Genomic DNA, 17,982 nt, shown 5'->3' with positions numbered 1-17,982 from the left:
TCCACATATAAGCAATATCATACGATATTTGTCCGTTTCTGTCTGACTTACTTCATACAAAGTATGAAGGAGCCAAAGCTGATGAAGACATAGCTGCACCCATTAAGAATTTAAGGTCTTTAAATAATAAATGCTAGAGAGGGTGTGGAGAAAGGGGAGCCCTCCTGCAGGCTGATGGGAATGTAAACTGGTGTAGCCACTATGGAAAACAGGGTGGAGGTTCCTTAAAAAACTAAAAATAGAGTTATCTTATGATCCAGCAATCCCCCTCCTGGGTGTATGTTCAGAAAAAAACTCTTAATTCAAAGAGATGGCTGTACTCCCATGTGCATTGCAGCAGTGTGCACAGCAGCCAAGTCATGGAAGCAACCTACGTCCACCAACAGATGAGTGAACAAAGCAAAAGCGGTACATGTTTACAGTGGAACATACAGAGGAGGAAATATGCCATTCACAGCCATAAAAAAGAGTGAAATAATGCCATTCGCAGCAACACGGATGGAGCTAGAGATGATCACACTAAGTGAAGTAAGCCAGAAAGAGAAAGACAAGCATCATATGATATCACAGATACGTGGAATCTAAGATATTATACCAATTAACTCATTTACAAAAAAGAAATAGACTCGGACATAGAAAACAGACTTGGGATTACTAAAGGGGAAAAATAAGGAGGGATCTATTTAGTTCAGTTCAGTTCAGTTCAGTTGCTCAGTTGTGTCCGACTCTTTGCGACCCCATGGACTGCAGCACGCCAGGCCTCCCTGTCCATCACCAACTCCCAGAGCTTCCTCAAACTCATATCCATCGAGTTGGTGATGCCATCCAGCCATCTCATCCTCTGTCATCCCCTTCTCGTCCTGCCCCCAATCCCTCCCAGCATCAGGGTCTTTTCCAGTGAGTCAGCTCTTCACATGAGGTGGCCAAAGTATTGGAGTTTCAGCTTTAGCATCAGTCCTTCCAATGAACACCCAGGACTGATCTCTTTTAGGATGGGCTGGTTGGACCTCCTTGGAATCCAAGGGACTCTCAAGAGTCTTCTCCAACACCACAGTTCAAAAGCATCAATTCTTCAGCTCTCAGCTTTCTTTATAGTCTAACTCTCATGTCCATACATGACCACTAGAAAAACCATAGCCTTGACTAAATGGACCTTTGTTGACAAAGTAATGTCTCTGCTTCTGAATAGGCTGTCTAGGTTGGTCATAACTTTCCTTCCAAGGAGTAAGCGTCTTTTAATTTCATGGCTGCAATCACCATCTGCAGTGATTTTGGAGCCCCCCAAAATAAAGTTCTGTCAGTGTTTCCCTTGTTTCCCCATCTATTTGCCATGAAGTGATGGGACCAGATGCCATGATCTTAGTTTTTTGAATGTTGAGTTTTAAGCCAGCTTTTTCACTCTCTTCTTTCACTTTCATCAAGAGGCTCTTAAGTTCTTCTTTGCTTCCTGCCATAAGGGTGGTGTCATCTGCATATCTGAGGTTATTGATATTTCTCCTGGGAATCTGGATTCCAGCTTGTGCTTCATCCAGCCCAGCGTTTCTCATGATGCACTCTACATAGAAGTTAAATAAGCAGGGTGACAATATACAGCCTTGACGTACTCCTTTTCCTACTTTGAACCAGTCTGTTGTTCCATGTGCAGTTCTAACTGTTTCTTCCTGACCCACATATAGGTTTCTCAGGAGGAAGGTCAGGTGGTCTGGTATTCCCATCTCTTGAAGAATTTTCCACAGTTTATTGTGATCCACACAGTCAAAGGCTTTAGCATAGTCAATAAAGCAGAAGTAGATGTTTTCCTGGAACTCTGTTGCTTTTTTGATGATCCAACAGATGTTGGCAATTTGATCTCTGGTTCCTCTGCCTTTTCTAAAACGAGGTTGAACATCTGGAAGTTCACGGTTCACATCCTGTTGAAGCCTGGCTTGGAGAATTTTCAGCATTACTTTGCTAGCGTGTGAGATGAGTGCAATTCTGTGAGAGTTCTTTGGCATTGCCTTCCTTTGGATTGGAATGAAAACTGACCTTTTCCAGTCCTGTGACCACTGCTCAGTTTTCCAAATTTGCTGGCATATTGAGTGCAGCACTTTCACAGCATCATCTTTCAGGATTTGAAATAGCTCAACTGGAATTCCATCACCTCCTCCACTAGCTTTGTTCGTAGTGATGCTTCCTAAGGCCCACTTGACTTCACATTCCAGGATGTCTGGCTCTAGGTGAGTGATCACGCCATCGTGATTATCTGGGTCACGAAGATCTCTTTTGTATAGTTATTCTGTGTATTCTTGCCACCTCTTCTTAATATCTTCTGCTTTTGTTAGGTCCATACCATTTCTGTCCTTTATTGAGCCCATCTTTGCTTGAAATGTTCCCTTGGTATCTCTCATTTTCTTGAAGAGGTCTCTAGTCTTTCCCATTCTATTGTTTTACTTTATTTCTTTGCATTGATCACTGAGAAAGGCTTCTTATCTCCTCTTGCTATTCTTTGGAACTCTGCATTCAGATGTTTATATCTTTCTTTTTCTCCTTTGCCTTTTGCTTCTCTTCTTTTCATAGTTGTTTGTAAAGCCTCCTCAGACAACCATTTTGCCTTTTTGCATTTCTTTTTCTTGGGGGTGGTCTTGATCACTGCCTCCTCTACAATGTCACGAACCTCCATCCATAGTTCTTCATGCACTCTGTCAGTCAGATCTAATCCCTTGAATCTGTTTGTCAATTCTACTGACTTATGACTATAAGGGATTTGATGTAGGTCATACCTGAATGCTCTAGTGTTTTTCCCTACTTTCTTCAATTTAAGTCTGAATTTTGCAATAAGGAGTTCATGATTTGAGCCATATATATACATACATATATACATATATGCAACTGTGTGTGCTGAGTTGCTTCAGATTGACTGTGTGACCCTATGCATTGTAGCCCCCCAGGCTCCTCTGTTCATGGGGATTCTCCAGTCAAGAATACTGGAGTGGCTTCCCATGCCCTCCTTTAGGGGATCTTCCTGACCCAGGGATCAAGCCTGCATCTCTCGTCTCCTGTATTAGCAGGCGGATTCTTTACCACTAGTGCCACCTGGGAGGTCCTATCTATCCATCTACCCTATCTATCTATATATAATTAAATCGCTTTGCCGTATACCTGAAAGGAAGACAACATTGTAAATCAACTCTGCTCAATTTGAGAAAGAGAATTTCTGGTCTAACTATGTTATCAGCTTACAGGGAGCAGCCAGGATGGGCATCCACATGGCCCATTATAACATGAAGAGGGGTTCTCCTCTTCTGGAAGATTCTCTGTGCACAGTCAGGCTTCATGGCAGCCCTGGACCCCTTCCTTTCAGGCCACTTCTAGCCTCGTTTCACTCCCCTGCTTTCCTCCCTCTCTCCTCTCTGTCTTCATCAACTTAATGGCAGGTCTGTCTTCTCCCTCCGAGCGGCTCCCTCTCTTTCCACAGCGTGCCTCATCTCCGTCCTTTCTGGCATCTGCCTGCTCCTGGGCAGAGCGGAGTGTGGGCCTGTCTGCTTCCTGCTACTTTGTCTCTCAGCGTTCTGATTATCCTTCCTGGGTTCACTCACTTGCACGCGGTAAGCGGAGTTCTGTTTCTTCAGACACTAGATAGTTACCCATCTCTGGAGCGGGGAAGAGATTTTGTACCTTGTGAATTAACAGACTCATCAGTGACTTCTCCCTGCGATGCCCCCGGTGGCATGAGTTCCTGGGTTGCTATTGTTGTAAACCCAGGAGCAGGAAATATTAGGAGTCCTTGTTAGGCATGGAGAGACCTTTATACTCGGGCATCTCCTGCTCATCCAGAAAGGATACACGTGGTCCCCAGGACGCATTCATCTCAACTCTTCCATTACCTTGAAATGTTTAAGGCTGAGAAATGAGGCTTCCTTGAATCTTCCTCTTAAAAAAAATGGACACACTTCTTTTTTTTTTTTTCCTCCAAGAATGAGATTCACACCCTGGCATACCTGAAGCGTCACAAAATGACGGAAGCTTTCAACATCCTGAAAGTCAAGGTGGGCACAGAGTTTGTGGTGAAGGAGGCCCGGTGGAGGCGGCTGGTCAAGGTGGTGGCACCAGACATCAGCAGTTCCCACCTGGAGCTCCTGTTGAGGATCTCCGACGAGGGACAGAAGGGCCATGTGGGTAAGAAGCCTCAATGGGAAGTGGGGGGATTGGGTTTTTTTTTCATTTTCATTTTTAAAAAAAGCCATGTATTTATTTGACTGAGTCCCATCTTAGTTGGGACACATGGGTTTCTCTCTAGCTGTGGCGTGTGGGCTTAGTCACCTGTGGGATCTTGGTTCCCTGATTGGGGATCGAACCCTCAACCCCTGCAATGGAAGGCAAGCTCCTAACCACTGGGCCACCAGAGAAGTCCCTCACTTTCTGCTGTTTGCAAATAGAGATGTGTATTGGCTGGCAGTGTTACAGTGGAATTAGGGTCCTGAGCTGTGACTGAGCGAATTCACTTTCACTTTTCACTTTCATGCATTGGAGAAGGAAATGGCAACCCACTCCAGTGTTCTTGCCTGGAGAATCCCAGGGACAGGGGAGCCTGGTGGGCTGCCGTCTATGGGGTCGCACAGAGTCGGACACGACTGAAGCAACCTGGCAGCAGCAGCAGCAGCAGCTGTGTTCTGACTAGGGTGCATGTTGTGAGCATGTGATGAGCCTTCCAGATGCCCTTTACCTTGTAACACGGTCATTCCCTGTCTGGGATTCTGCTTTAAGGAGCACATCTAAAACATGGAAAATGGCTGTCTGAAGTGCATTTAGCATTTACAAGTGAGAAGTTGAAAGTAACCGATATATTCATGTATACGTGGTTGATAGCGATTATCAACAAGGCTTAATGTTGGTAGCGTGCTTGCTGTGCGTGTGCCAATGTTGTGACTGTTGTATGTGATCTTCCCCAAACTCAGGGGGAGCGGGGTGGGGGTCTTGATATCCTCTTTTGTCAGTATGGGAACTGAGACTCAGGGAGGTCAAGTCATTTGCCCAGGGCCACACAGCTGCAGTGTGGTACAGGCTATCTAGACTCCAAGGCCCTTGCCTTTTATCATTATTCTAAACTGCCCCAAATTCTAAGGGTCGCTTAACAGGAAATGTTGGTGACATCAAAAATGATCATGAAGGGACTTCTGTGGTGGGCCAGTGGCGATGACTCTACGCTTTCAAGGCAAGGGCCATGGGTTTGATCCCTGGTTGGGGAACTAACATCCCACATGCCATGCAGTGTGGTCACATAAATAAATACATTTTAAAAGATGCTTTAAACAATGACCATAAAGATGAGGTAGCAATGGGGAAAGATATACAATGACTGCAATACACCCCGACTTCACTTCACCAGTTCCAAGAAGAGTCTAGAGGGAGACGCATCCAAATGGAGAGGTAAGTCTGAGAGGATGTAAATTCACATGAGACAAGGAGTCTCAAACCAGTCCAGCAGAGCCAGGGCTTTATTAGGACTCATGGCCGTGTAAGAAGAAGGAAACAGTGGCAGTGATCCTCTGGAACTTAGGAGAGTGTCCAGGGAAAAGAGGGAACTATGTGGCAAGACACTGTTGAACGGGGAGTTCCGGCATCCTCCAGGAGGCAAGGTCAGCAGGGTTTGAAGGCGTCTTCGCTGAGCCGTGGGCATGTGCCTTCAGCCACCCAACTTGATGGCTCAGAAGCCAGGCTTCTCAGACCCTGAAGAGCCGGCTTTGGCGGCCCTGTTAGGGATGGGCAGTGATACACTGTGGGTCGTCATGCCAGACTTAAGGTTCTGCTAACGATGGGGGGAGAGTGGCTGGGCAGCCCCTGAGCACCAAACTTTCCAAGTTCTTTGGAAAGTGCATGAAGCTTTTAAATTTCTAGCCCTCCATGGATCTGTATACTTGGGTAAAATACAGCAAAGATGAATGACTAGAAAGGTTGAATTAAAAAAAAACATAAAATTCAAGTCCCAATTTTTCATTATTAAATTTTCCCTCCTGGGTGGATATTTTTTTTTTAAGCTTTTTTGTCCACACTGTGCTGCATGTGGGATCTTAGTTCCCCGACCTGGGATCGAACGTGCATCTTGTGCATTGCAAAATAGATTCTTAACCACTGGACTGCCAGGGAAGTCCCTCCTCTTCTTATTAAGGGCACCAGTCATATGAGATCAGGGCCCACCCTAATGATCTCCTTTCTGCCTAATTGCCTTGTCAGAGGCTCCATCTCCAAAATACAGGCACACCCGGAGGTGCTGCGAGCTAAGCCTTCAGCATATTAAATCTCAGGGGACACAGATCAGCCCATAACTCCTGTTTGGCTGGTTCCGGCCTTAGACTGTTGCCTTCTCTAGAACTTTCTTCTATCTCTGGTTTACCATCTCCCATACCCTAGCACTGCTAATCTTCGAAAGCTTGTGTCGGATTTATAGCCTTAGGTTATCAAAACCTCAAACTTGAACATTTACTCAAAGCACAGCACCGCTGTGGTTCTGCTTCATCCGCGGCTTTCCCCCTCACATGATGTGAGTCCACCTGGTCTGAGGCTGCAAAGCTGCAGCATGACGACAGTATCAGACCTCACCCAGGCAGTGCCCTGACTTTCTGATGCCCTGGGGACGTTCAGCAAGGGACATTGCACGGCCTTCTGAGCAGGTGAGAAGGGGGCAAAGGAGGTCAGCAGATGCCCTTGAGACATACATACTCATGACCTTGGCTGCCATTGGTTGGTTCATGGCTGGAGTCAGCAGGCCTCGGTCCTCAGCGCTGAGCCCTGCTCAATTTTTTGTTTTTAAACTTTTTATTTTGTATTGCGGTATAGCTGATTAACCATGTTGTGACTGTCTCAAGTAGACAGCAAAGGGACTCAGCCATCCATAAACATGTGTCCATTCTCCTCCAAACTCCCCTCCCGTCCAGGTTGCCACATAACATCAAGCCGAGTTCCTGTCCTCATTGGCTATGCATTTTAATTATAGCAATGTGTACATGTCTATCCCAAACTCCCTAACTATCCCTTCCTACCCATCTTTCCCTGCAGCAACGTTTGTTCCGTAAGTCTGTGAGTCTCTTTCTGTTTTATAAGTTGATTTGTATCATTTCTTTTTAGATACCACAGGTAAGGGGTGCCATATAATATTTCCTGCTCTCTGTCTGACTTACTTCACTCAGTATGACAATCTCTAGGTCCACCCATGTTGCTGCAAATGGCATTATTTCATTCTTCTTAATGGCTAAAGCAATGGCACCCCACTCCAGTCCTCTCGCCTGGAAAATCCCATGGACGGAGGAGCCTGGGAGGCTGCAGTCCATGGGGTCGCTAAGAGTCAGACAGGACTGAGCGACTTCACTTTTACTTTCATGCATTGGAGAAGGAAATGGCAACCCACTCCAGTGTTCTTGCCTGGAGAATCCCAGGGACGGGGGAGCCTGGTGGGCTGCTGTCTGTGGGGTCGCACAGAGTCGGACACGACTGAAGTGACTTAGCAGCAGCAGCAGCAGTGGCTGAGTAACATTCCATCGTATACATGCACCACATCGTCTTCATCCATTCTTCTGTCCATGAACATTTAGGTTGCTTCCATGTCTTAGCTGTTGTAAACAATGCTGCAATGAGCACTGGGGTGCAGGTATCCTTTTGGATCACGTTTTTCTCCAGATACATGCCCAGGAAGCCCTGCTCAGTTTTGCCTCCTGAGTCATGATCCTATTTGTAAATTAAATGAGATCAGAACTCATCTAGTTTGAAAAAAGGAGTCCATCCGAGTCCCAGATTTTATGAGCGCTCCATGGAAGTGGCAAGAAGGTGCCCATGAACTCATGGCTTAGCAGACTTCCCCAGTATTTTGCCTTTCACAAAACAGGCATGTCAATTTAAATACTCTTACCAGGGCAAACATGTCCTCAAGGAAGACAGCCAATTAGATTTGTTAACTTCTAGGGATCGTAGGTTATCTTTTAGGGGAGATAGCAGTTATTTCTGAGGGTGTGCAAAGACTCCTTTGGTTAACCAACACTTTCTTTTTTTAAAATTTTTAAAGGTTTTTTTGATGTGGACCCTTTTTCTAAGTCTTCATAGAACTTGTTACAATATTGCTTCTGTTTGATGTTTGGCCTCAAGGCATGTGGGATCTTAGGCCCCCTCCAGGGATGGAACCCCAACTCGCTGCATTAAAAGGTGAAGTCTTAACTCCTGGACCACCAGGGAAGTCCCTAACCAGCACTTTCAAAGACAGTTTTAATAACAGAAAGACAAACAGAATTTCGCACGTCACTGTAGCCTCCACTCAGTACAAGCGGGGAGACCACTGGCTCTGTGAGGCATGCTTTCTTTGTCCCTTGATCTACAACTATGGGCATGTGTGGTTTCCAAGGTTAAAGGCTGGAATTCCGTTAGTGCCAAAAGTGTTAGACTTAAATCTGGTGTTAAACTGAGAAAGATGAAACTTACAGATGTGGAAAGAAAAGAGCTGAATAGAATTGTTAACAGAGAGTATAGAGAATAACGTGTCTACAACAAGAGTTTGTAGACTGTGATGCACAGGCTATATATGGTCACTGCCTGTTTTTATAAACACATTTTACTGGAACACAGCCAGGCTCATTCATCTGTGTTTTGTTTATGGCTGCCTTCATGCTAAAGTGGCAGAATTGAAAAGTTGAAACGGGGATCAATTGGTCCACAAAACTTAACATATTTAGTCTTTGCAGAAAAGAATTTGCTGACCCCTAATCTCCAACATATAGTACCAGATGGGCGCAAATTTCTTGACACAAAATTACCATAATTTGGATTCTCTTTGTCCTTTTTTTCTTCTTCTTTTTTAAATGTTTATTTATTTATTTGGCTCTGCTGGGTATGCAGCATGTGGAATCTTTAGTTGCAGCACATGGGATCTAGTTCCCTGACCTGGGATCGAACCCTGGCCCCCTGCATCGGGAGCACAGAGTCTTAGCCAGTGACCACCAGGGAAGTCCTGTCCTTTCTTGTTCTACAGAATCTTCTGGATGAAAAGATGTGAGCCCAGTGATACTGATAGAGTCCTTGTTGGTTGAGGTTAAAACGACTGAGGTTTTGGGTGGATTCTGTGTATGCACACACACACACACACACACACACACACACAGTTTCATTTATTTATTTGACTTGTCGGGTCTGAGTTGCAGTACATGGAATCTTTAGTTGTGGTGTTCAAACTCTTAGTTGCAGCATGTGGGCTCGAGCTCCCTTACCACAGACTGAACCCCAGGCCCCTGCACTGGGACCTCAGAGTCTTAGCCACTGAGCCACCAGGGAAGTCCCTTGGCTGGATTCTTATCAGTAGGTTCCCCTGAACCCTATTTGTGGCTGTCATATCAGTGTTTCCCTGCCCTCTGATGGTGGAGCTCACATAACCCAAGTCTCTGAACTCAAGTTATCACATCAACTAATTTTCCCAGGCTGCCCTTCCCCCTGAGTGGGTACTACATGCCTTTGGCTATTAAGACAAATATATGTGTTTTGGTTCTAACTCTAAAGACCCAGAATCGAATCTACAAATAAGATATCTAAGAATGCTTTCATCCAACTTGATGTTCTTAGGATCATTGAGTGTGTAGTGTTAATCTCTTAGTCATGTCCGATTCTTTGCAACCCCATGGACTATCGCCCGCCAGGCTCCTCTGTCCATGGGATTCTCCAGGCAAGAACACTGAAATGGGTTGCCATTTCCTTCTCCAGGGGGTCTTCCCAACCCAGGGATCAAACCTGGATCTTCCGCATGCAGGCAGCTTCTTTACCGTGGCACTCCTAGAGAATATAAGCAACGTGACTGTTGAATATCACTCAGTGTTTTGTCTAACTCAGGCTCCTCACTCGGATGAGGCCACGCTTTGATCATGGCTGGGGCTTTCTCTTTGCCTGGGTGTCTGTGGATAGCAGTTCACTGTCATCTTTCTCAAATTAATCATTGTGGTGGCATCTGTAGAACCATGCCTGGTTGTTTACTTCTGAAAACCTGGAGACCTGGCCATCATCTAGCCTCTAACCGAGAAGCATTCTAGAATTTAAAAACTCTATCCCGGGACTTCCCTGGTGGTGCAGTGGCTAAGACTGTGTGCTCCCAAGGCTGGGGGCCTGAATTCCATCCCTGGTCAGGCAACTAGATCCCGTATGTCGCGACTGAGAGCTTGCATGCCACAAGTAAATGTCCCACATGCCACAACGAAGATAGAAGATCCCGAGGGCCACAGTTAAGACCCAGCACAGCCAAATAAATAAATATTTTTTTAAAAATAATTCTTTTAAAAAATTAAAAAAAAAATCCACCCCACTCTTTAACAACTCTCTCAGCTATACCTGAATCTGTACCTGCAATTTACAACTTTCTTTAAAGCTTAACAAAGCCTTCAACTTGGGTTTCAAAGAAGCAGCAACACTCTGTGTACAATCTGATTTCATCCATCGATGTGATGTTTCTTAAAGTTGTATGAAACAGGAAGTTCATACATGAACAGTGGACTCTTGGTCAGTACCCCACATGCCTGGTGAGGGAGAGGTGCATGGGGTGGTGTAGAATAGTCCGTTTGCCCTGGGCATTCAGCAGGTCCTGAGCGCATTGGCTCAGCAGCTGGGTGGGTCCAGGCTAGTCAGGAAAGTGATCACTGTGGACTTCCCTGGTGGTCCAGTGGTTAAGAGTCCACCTGACAATGCAGGGGACACAGGTTCTATTCCTGGTCTGGGAAGATTCCAAGACCCATGCCAAGGGGTACCTAAGCCCGTGTGCCCCAACTACTGGGCCCGTGCTCTGGAATCCATACTCTGCAATAGGAGAAGCCACTGCAGGAGAAGCCCACGCACTGCGGCTAGAGAGTGGCCCCTGCTCGCTGCAACTAGAGAGAGCCCGCACAGCAGTGAAGGCCCAGCGCAGCCAAGCATTAATTACCTAATTATTTTTAAAAAGAAAGTGGTCACCGTACTGTGGCCTGGGATGATGCGCCAGTGTGTTGTGGAGGCTGTGGGTTTGAGTGAGTCCCTGAGAAGGGGCAGAGAGGAGGGTGGGCCGAGGAACGGGTGGAGGTTGAAGGGTAAGAGTTATGCCTACCTTGGAGGTTTTGAGGGGCGGACAGGGACACGGGATTGAGGCTGGAAATGCAGGTCAGGCAGACGCGGGAGGCAGTGACTGTATTCACGGAGGAGGAAAGTGAGGTGGGAGGCAGGGAGGAAGGCAGTGGCATCTGTGAACCGGCAAAGTCGCATGCTTGGTTTGGCTGCTTTCGGCTGGCTCAGAGTCTGCGTCAGGACAGGCAGGAGGCTGAGCCAGCCGTTGGCCCCTTGGCCTTGGCCTTTGAGGCTTCAGATCTTCATCTGTGAAATGCAGATCCAAGAGTGCGGTCTTGGACCTTCGTGTCACACCGGCCCCATATTGGGGGGTCGTCTTTTCATTGCAGACAAAATGAACTTTCTACGCTTGGCTGACCTCCTCAACATCCGGGTAGTCGCCATCAACATCAAGAAACACCCACTGGAAACTTGGATGCCTCGGATATACCAGTCGTCCACAAGCCTCTTGGTCCAGAAGATGGTTCAACACAGGCAAGTGAGATGGAGCCAGTTTTCTCTCAAGTTGCTTTCAAAGTAGTGCAATCAGTTAGTGCTGTCTGGACTGAATACATTTCACCATTGAAGCTGTAAGTCACTCCCTGCTCGGTGCGTTTGTTTTTTCAGGGAGGCATGGAAAGGGTTTTGGACAAGCTGTGTTTAACCTTAGCCAGAGGCCAGGCTTTTAGATTATGCTTCCTTCTTCGATTTTTATTTTAAATGCTCAAGAGCCACAGACAGGCTATGCTTTCTGAGTCAGGGAAGTGAATCACTCTTTGATTTCAGAAAGTTCCAGTCCTATCAGAATTATTAGGAAGTTGATGGCAAGTGTGGTATTTTGACTATAAAATATGTGGTAGGAAGACGTGAGTTGGCATCGCTGGAATGACTGTTAAGAATGTCAATTGAATCTTTTATTCTCAAGTAGATGGACTTGGTGAAAAGCTACTGATTGGAAAAGACCCTGATGCTGGGAAGGAGTGAGGGCAGGAGGAGAATGGGGGGCAGACCAATGGTTGGATAGCGTCATCGATACAGTGGACGTGAGTTTGAGTAAATTCCGGGAGATGGTGAAGCACCCGGAAGCCTGGAGTGCTGCAGTTCATGGTGTCTCAAAGAGTCAGATGTGACTGAACAACACGATGGACTCCAGCGAGAATCCTTTATCCTGGTTGGAGACCTTATTTTTACTACATGTTGCCTGGAATACTCCTATCAGCAGAGATTCCCCCTCTTGCTGTCTTTGAATTTATTGTCTCATAAAAGTGAATGATGGGACGTCCCTCGTGGTCCAGTGGTTAAGATTCCACACTCACAGTGCAAGGGACCCAAGTTCTGCCCCTGGTGGGAACTAGATCCCACATGCCATGACTAAAGATCCCAAATGCCGCAACAAAGATCTAAGATCCCACATGCCACAGCTAAGACCTGTTGCAAATAAATAGTTTTTTTAAGAAAGTAAATGGTTCAGAAGTCCTTGAAAGTAGCCCAGCCTATGATGTAGGTAAATATCCCTTTCAGTGCCCATATTTTATATTAACCAAAACCCTTTATGTAAAGGGTCCTTTCCATTCATCTCAACATTGAGCTACAGATGTGTTTCACTTGATGGATGTTTGTGTGTCCACATGTGGCATCCAGGGCTGGCCCCTAGAGTCTGAAGCTTCCCCAGAACAGTGGGCTAGGACTCTGTCTTCCTGCGGCCACGTCCAGGATTCACCCAGGAGCACAGCACACAGATGCCTGCTTGGGGCAACCCGCTCTGTCATTGAAAAGTTGATCCTGAGCCCAAATATCACGTTTTTTTTTCATCCCTTTTCATCCCTGACTTGGTGAGAAAATAGGACATGTTGACTCCCTGGAAGTCTCGTGTGTGTGTAAAGTGACTATATCCCAATTTAAAAAAAAGACACACACACACACGACGGATTTCAAAGACTTCATACCAAAAAAGGATGCCAAATATCTTGCTTATAATTTTTATGATCATTATATGTTAAGCAGATAGTAGTTTGGATGTACTGTGTTAAATAGAAAATATTGTTAAAATAATCTTAACCTGTTTAGAAAAATAAAAGAGAATTTGGTTTTTTTAAAAAAAGAAGTTTTCAGGAGCTTTCTTAGCAAAGGATTCCAGTTTTCCAGGGACAAGCAGTGGAGATACAGTGGTCCCTTCTCCTTGCCCCCGATTCTACTGAACCTTTCCTCTGACCCAGCCGCTGTGCTGGAAAGACGAACTTGGGAACACTGGGCCTTCGTCTTGCTCCCTCACGCTGTCTTCATTTTCTCCTGGCAGGAAAGCCTGGGAGGCAGGTGAATTTCAGGGCCCTGACCATGCTGGAACCTTTCTTTCCATGCGGGGTGAATGTGTGTGTGTGTGTGTGTGTGTGTGTTGGTGGAGTGGGAGGTGGTGAATATATCACTTTCATCCCATTGACAGGAAACACATCTGTCCCTGTAGGGCTCTAAACCTGCTTTTTTCTTTTTTATCTGCAATATATAACAGAATCTTTTCTTATTTTCCTCCTGCCAGGATTTTTGTCTGGGTTTATGATGTCATCATTCTAATAAATGCCATATTCATTGCTTTGGATGAGAAAGACTCCTTAATTTCCTACGCAGAATGGCTTTTCCTTTCTCTGTATATCATTGAGATTCTCCTGAAATTGTACACGTATGAACCCAGCGCTTATTTTGGAAGGAAGCAGTTCTGGAACTGGTGAGTCTGTGTGTTTTTTTGTGGGTGGTGGGGCGACTGTGGGTGAAGACAGGGCTTCCTGTCACACTGTGGGAACACAGCTCCGTCTGCCTAGTTTTGAGGTTTCTTTTTTGTTGTTTTTTGCTCATTAGTCTTGTTTTTCTGGCCATGCTGCAGAGCATGAGGATCTTGGTTCTTAATCCTCCCAGGAATTGAACCTGCGCCCCCTGCAGTGAAAGTGTGGCATCTTAACCACTGGACTTCAGGGAAGTCCCCAGGCTTCTTATAATGAAGTCTTGAGGACATGGGAACATCTGGTTGTCAGAGCTGTGATTTATGATGTCAGTTCGAATGACTGGCTAAAATTAGAATCACATCTTGAATTTGAAAAGGAATCTTAGGACACACGCCCAGTGAGACAGTTCCCTCCAGAACTGCTGGGCTCCACACTCATCTAGTCTTATTATCATAAAACATGGCCTGCGTGGCTGGATGATGAGGACCTTAGCGAGCTCTTTCCTGGGCTGGATGTGTCTCTGTGACCTTCTCTCCTCCAGGCTGTGTACCTCCCGGCCTCAAACCATCACCCACATGCTGCACACCATCTCGGGTGCCACTGAGTGTCACGCATAATAGAACACCAACTTTAGGAGGACACAGTTTGGAAAGTTGGATCTCTGTAGTCACTGCTTTCAGTGCCAAGAAACTCACTAGAGTTCTTGTGTGGCCCAACAGGAGGGACCTGATCAGTGTTGTCCAGGACCATGGCACCTTTGTCAGAAAGAAAAGTAAAGGCATGATGAATTTCATCTTGAATTAGAAAGTTGCAGAACCTCTCTGGTGGTCCAGTGGTTAAGACTCCATGCTTCCAATGCAGGGGATGTGGGTTTGATCCCTGGTCAGGGAACTAAGATCCCACATGTTGCTCAGTGTGGCCAAAACACAAAAAGAAAAAAAAATTTAAGTTGCAATGCATTTAGTAAAATTAATGCCAAGAAAAATTATACTGTATATTCTGAAAATGTGTCAAAGTATTCTTGGCAAGTATGTAGCTATGTTGGAAGGCAGAGTGATATGAATTAGTTGATTTCTACGGATTTCCCAGAATGGTTAATTGGAGCAGCCAGTCAGTGATCAAACACAGTGTTTCTTTTTGTATCTGCTGTCCTAAAAATCATGGAAATGAGTCTGATGGCTGGATCTTGGCTTTCCCTAGGAGATGGGATCCAGTGTTTTCTTAGGATTCACTGTATCCTGAGCTTGACAGACCTTTCTCTTGATTCCTTACTGATGTTGCTTCTTCACGGTTAGGTTTGACACGTTGATCATCATCGCAGCCCTGCTGGCCACTGTGGCCAACACCACCATTCAAGGTCAGTGTCATCACCCACTCCCAGCTTCTCTGCTTCCTGGATTGTGTGTTCAATCAGTAATCTTTGTAGAACGTCCACGGTGCACTCTTAGGGGGTCTGGAGCAACGCAGAGGGGATGAAAGAGAATCAGTAAAAATGTTCCGTGTTCTGGAGAGGGATGCTAGCTTTGTCTGTGTTTAGCTGTATGGTTGTTGTTGTTCAGTTGCTCATTCGTGTCCAACTCTTTGTGACCCCATGGACCACAGCATGCCAGGCTTCCCTGTCCTTCACCATCTCCCAGAGTTTGCTCAGACTCACGCCCATCAAGTCGGTGATGCCATCCAACCATCTCATCCTCTGTCATCCCCTTTTCCTCCTGCCTTCAATCTTTCCCAGCATCAGGGTCTTTTCCAATGAGTCAGTTCTTCGCATCAGGTGGCCAAAGTATTGGAGCTTCAGCTCCAGAAGGAGCATCAGTCCTTCTAATGAATATTCAGGGTTGATTTCCTTTAGGATTGACTGCTTTGATATCCTTGCATTCCAAGGGACTCTCAAGAGTCTTCTCCAGCACTACAGTTCAAAAGCATCAAGTCTTCAGTGCTCAGCTTCTTTATGTAGAGATTCATGTATAGGCATCATCATACCAACCACTCACCTGGTTATTTCTGCAAAACTGCCCTTGGTCTCAGGGCTCATCCTTGACCTTCTGCCCATGCTGGCCCCTGACCCCGGATCCAGCTGTGGCATCAGCCTCTGCCCACCATCCTCCCACCCTCTTCCTTCTACCCTCTTCTGGCTTCCCCACATGTGCCCTCACCACCCTGCACACTCCTTCCTGTAGAAGGCAGAGAAGATTATTTACAGATAAAGCAGGTTCTCTCTTTTTTTTTCCCAAATGTTTATTTCTTTATATTTTTGGCTGTGCTGGGTCTTCACTGCTGCGCTGCCTTTCTCTAGGTGCAGTGGGCAGGCTCGTGGGTTCTCGTTGCACTGGCTTTTCCTGTTGCAGAGCACGGGCTCTGGAGCACAGACTCAGTAGTTGTGGCATGCGCTTAGTCACCCCGAGGCACGTGGGATCTTCCCAGACCAGGGATTGAACCCATGTCCCCTGCATTGGTAGTTGGATTCTTAACCACTGGATCACCAGGGAATTCCAGACAGAGTAGCTTCTTAACCTGAATGCTGGGGGAGAAGGGCTTGCTGAAATGTGTTCCATAGAACGGGACTCACAGTCACTTCTTGATGATGGTCTGAAGTCTGGTCCTGCACTCATGAGTCTGCTCTAGGGCTGGCAGGGCTGCTCAGCTCAGCTCTGATCAGCTTGGGGAGCCCTCCCTTCCTTATTGCTTGGAGCCATCACCCTGTTCTTGAAGTGAAGTGCATATTTCCCCAGGACCCACAGAGTCTCAGGCGTTGTTGAATTATGGGACAAGCTGGAGGCTCAGAAAGAACAATGAGAGTTGACTGTGCTCTTTTTCCAGCGAGAAAATACAACAGTCAGCAGGTACTGGATATTGTCTTGATTTTGAGAATACTCCGGCTCCTACGGGTCATCATCAGCATTCAGAGGTAAGGATGAAACCGTGGGGAACCGTTGCACCTGGGCGGTTTCCCGTCTCTGGGGCTCGACAGAGACCATCTTGCCTGGGAGCTAGAAACACGCCCAACTGTGTCCCTAGGGTGGAACTTGTATAGAGGACCTGGGTTCTCCGGGGGCAGTGGGCAGCGGCAGGGAGCCTGTGAAGATAGTGAAGGGGGCCCGTGGCAGCTCCCTGAGGGCAGGAAATCACCCCCGTGACCTGGTCCCTCAACTGTGCTTGCGTGTCCCGACGGCAGCTATTGCTGGCAGCCCTGGTGGCTCAGACGGTAAAGCGTCTGCCTACAATGCGGGAGACCCGGGTTCGATCCCTGGGTCAGGAAGATCCCCTGGAGAAGGAAATGGCAACCTACTCCAGTACTCTTGCCTGGAAAATCCTATGGACTGAGGAGCCTGGTAGGCTACAGTCCATGGGGTCGCAAGGAGTCAGACACGACTGAGCGACTTCACTTCACTTCACTTCAATGCTAACAGTGTGATAACCATCGTCTTATTGTTGTTCAGTCCCTGAGTCGGGTCTGGCTCTTTGTGACCCTCTAGGCTCCCCTGTCCTTCATTGTCGTGTCCATTGAGTCGATGCCATCCAGCCATCTCATCCTCTGTCGTCCCCTTCTCCTCCTGCCCCCAATCCCTCCTAGCATCAGACTCTTCCAATGAGTCAACTCTTTGCATGAGGTAGCCAAAGTACTGGAGTTTCAGCTTTAGCATCATTCCTTCCAAAGAAATCCCAGGGCTGATCTCCTTCAGAATGGACTGGTTGGATCTCCTTGCAGTCCAAGAGACTCTCAAGAGTCTTCTCCAACACCACAGTTCAAAAGCATCAATTCTTCAGCGCTCAGCCTTCTTCACAGTCCAACTCTCACATAGACCACAGGAAAAACCATAGCCTTGACTAGATGGACCTTTGCTTGTTAAATCCTTCCAACAACGTAGGGGCTTTAATGATCCTGAGTTCATGGGTCATGACATTGAAGCTCAGAGAGAGTGAGAGGTTTCCCCAGTGATGCACAGTGATGCACAGCGAGAAAGAGACAGACCTAGGGCACAAACCTGGGAGTCTGATCCCCAAACTTGGAAAAGCCCACTCTGTTTTGGATAGGCTAGGTTCCTTTCTAGGAGTATAGGGGGATGCCTCCATTCGAGGACTGGCCTGCTACCCCACAAAATATTCACTCTTTCAACCTAAGTCTCCAAGGAAGCTTTAATACAGACTGGATTTTTGATGAAGAAAAAAGTGGAGGAAAAAATCAGATGAGACTGTATGG

The 17,982-nt window shown here is 46.5% G+C and overlaps 1 protein-coding gene across 4 annotated transcripts in view; it reads left to right on the top strand.

Annotated features, from left to right (window-relative positions):
- The window catches only part of LOC102391440 (two pore calcium channel protein 2), a 53,191-nt gene that overhangs the window by 24,337 nt on the left and 10,872 nt on the right, over positions 1-17,982 (top strand). For all 4 annotated transcript variants that reach the window (XM_006059826.4, XM_044925579.2, XM_044925578.2 and 1 more), the window contains 5 exons: positions 3,954-4,155; positions 11,421-11,565; positions 13,604-13,789; positions 15,080-15,141; positions 16,602-16,689. In XM_006059826.4, the coding sequence (XP_006059888.3) occupies positions 3,954-4,155; positions 11,421-11,565; positions 13,604-13,789; positions 15,080-15,141; positions 16,602-16,689 (683 nt within the window). The remainder of the gene's footprint in view (positions 1-3,953; positions 4,156-11,420; positions 11,566-13,603; positions 13,790-15,079; positions 15,142-16,601; positions 16,690-17,982) is intronic.

This window comes from Bubalus bubalis, chromosome 12 (assembly GCF_019923935.1).
Source record: "Bubalus bubalis isolate 160015118507 breed Murrah chromosome 12, NDDB_SH_1, whole genome shotgun sequence".
In the NCBI taxonomy this organism is placed as follows: Eukaryota; Metazoa; Chordata; class Mammalia; order Artiodactyla; family Bovidae; genus Bubalus; species Bubalus bubalis.
This window is presented reverse-complemented; position numbering and strand designations above follow the sequence as displayed.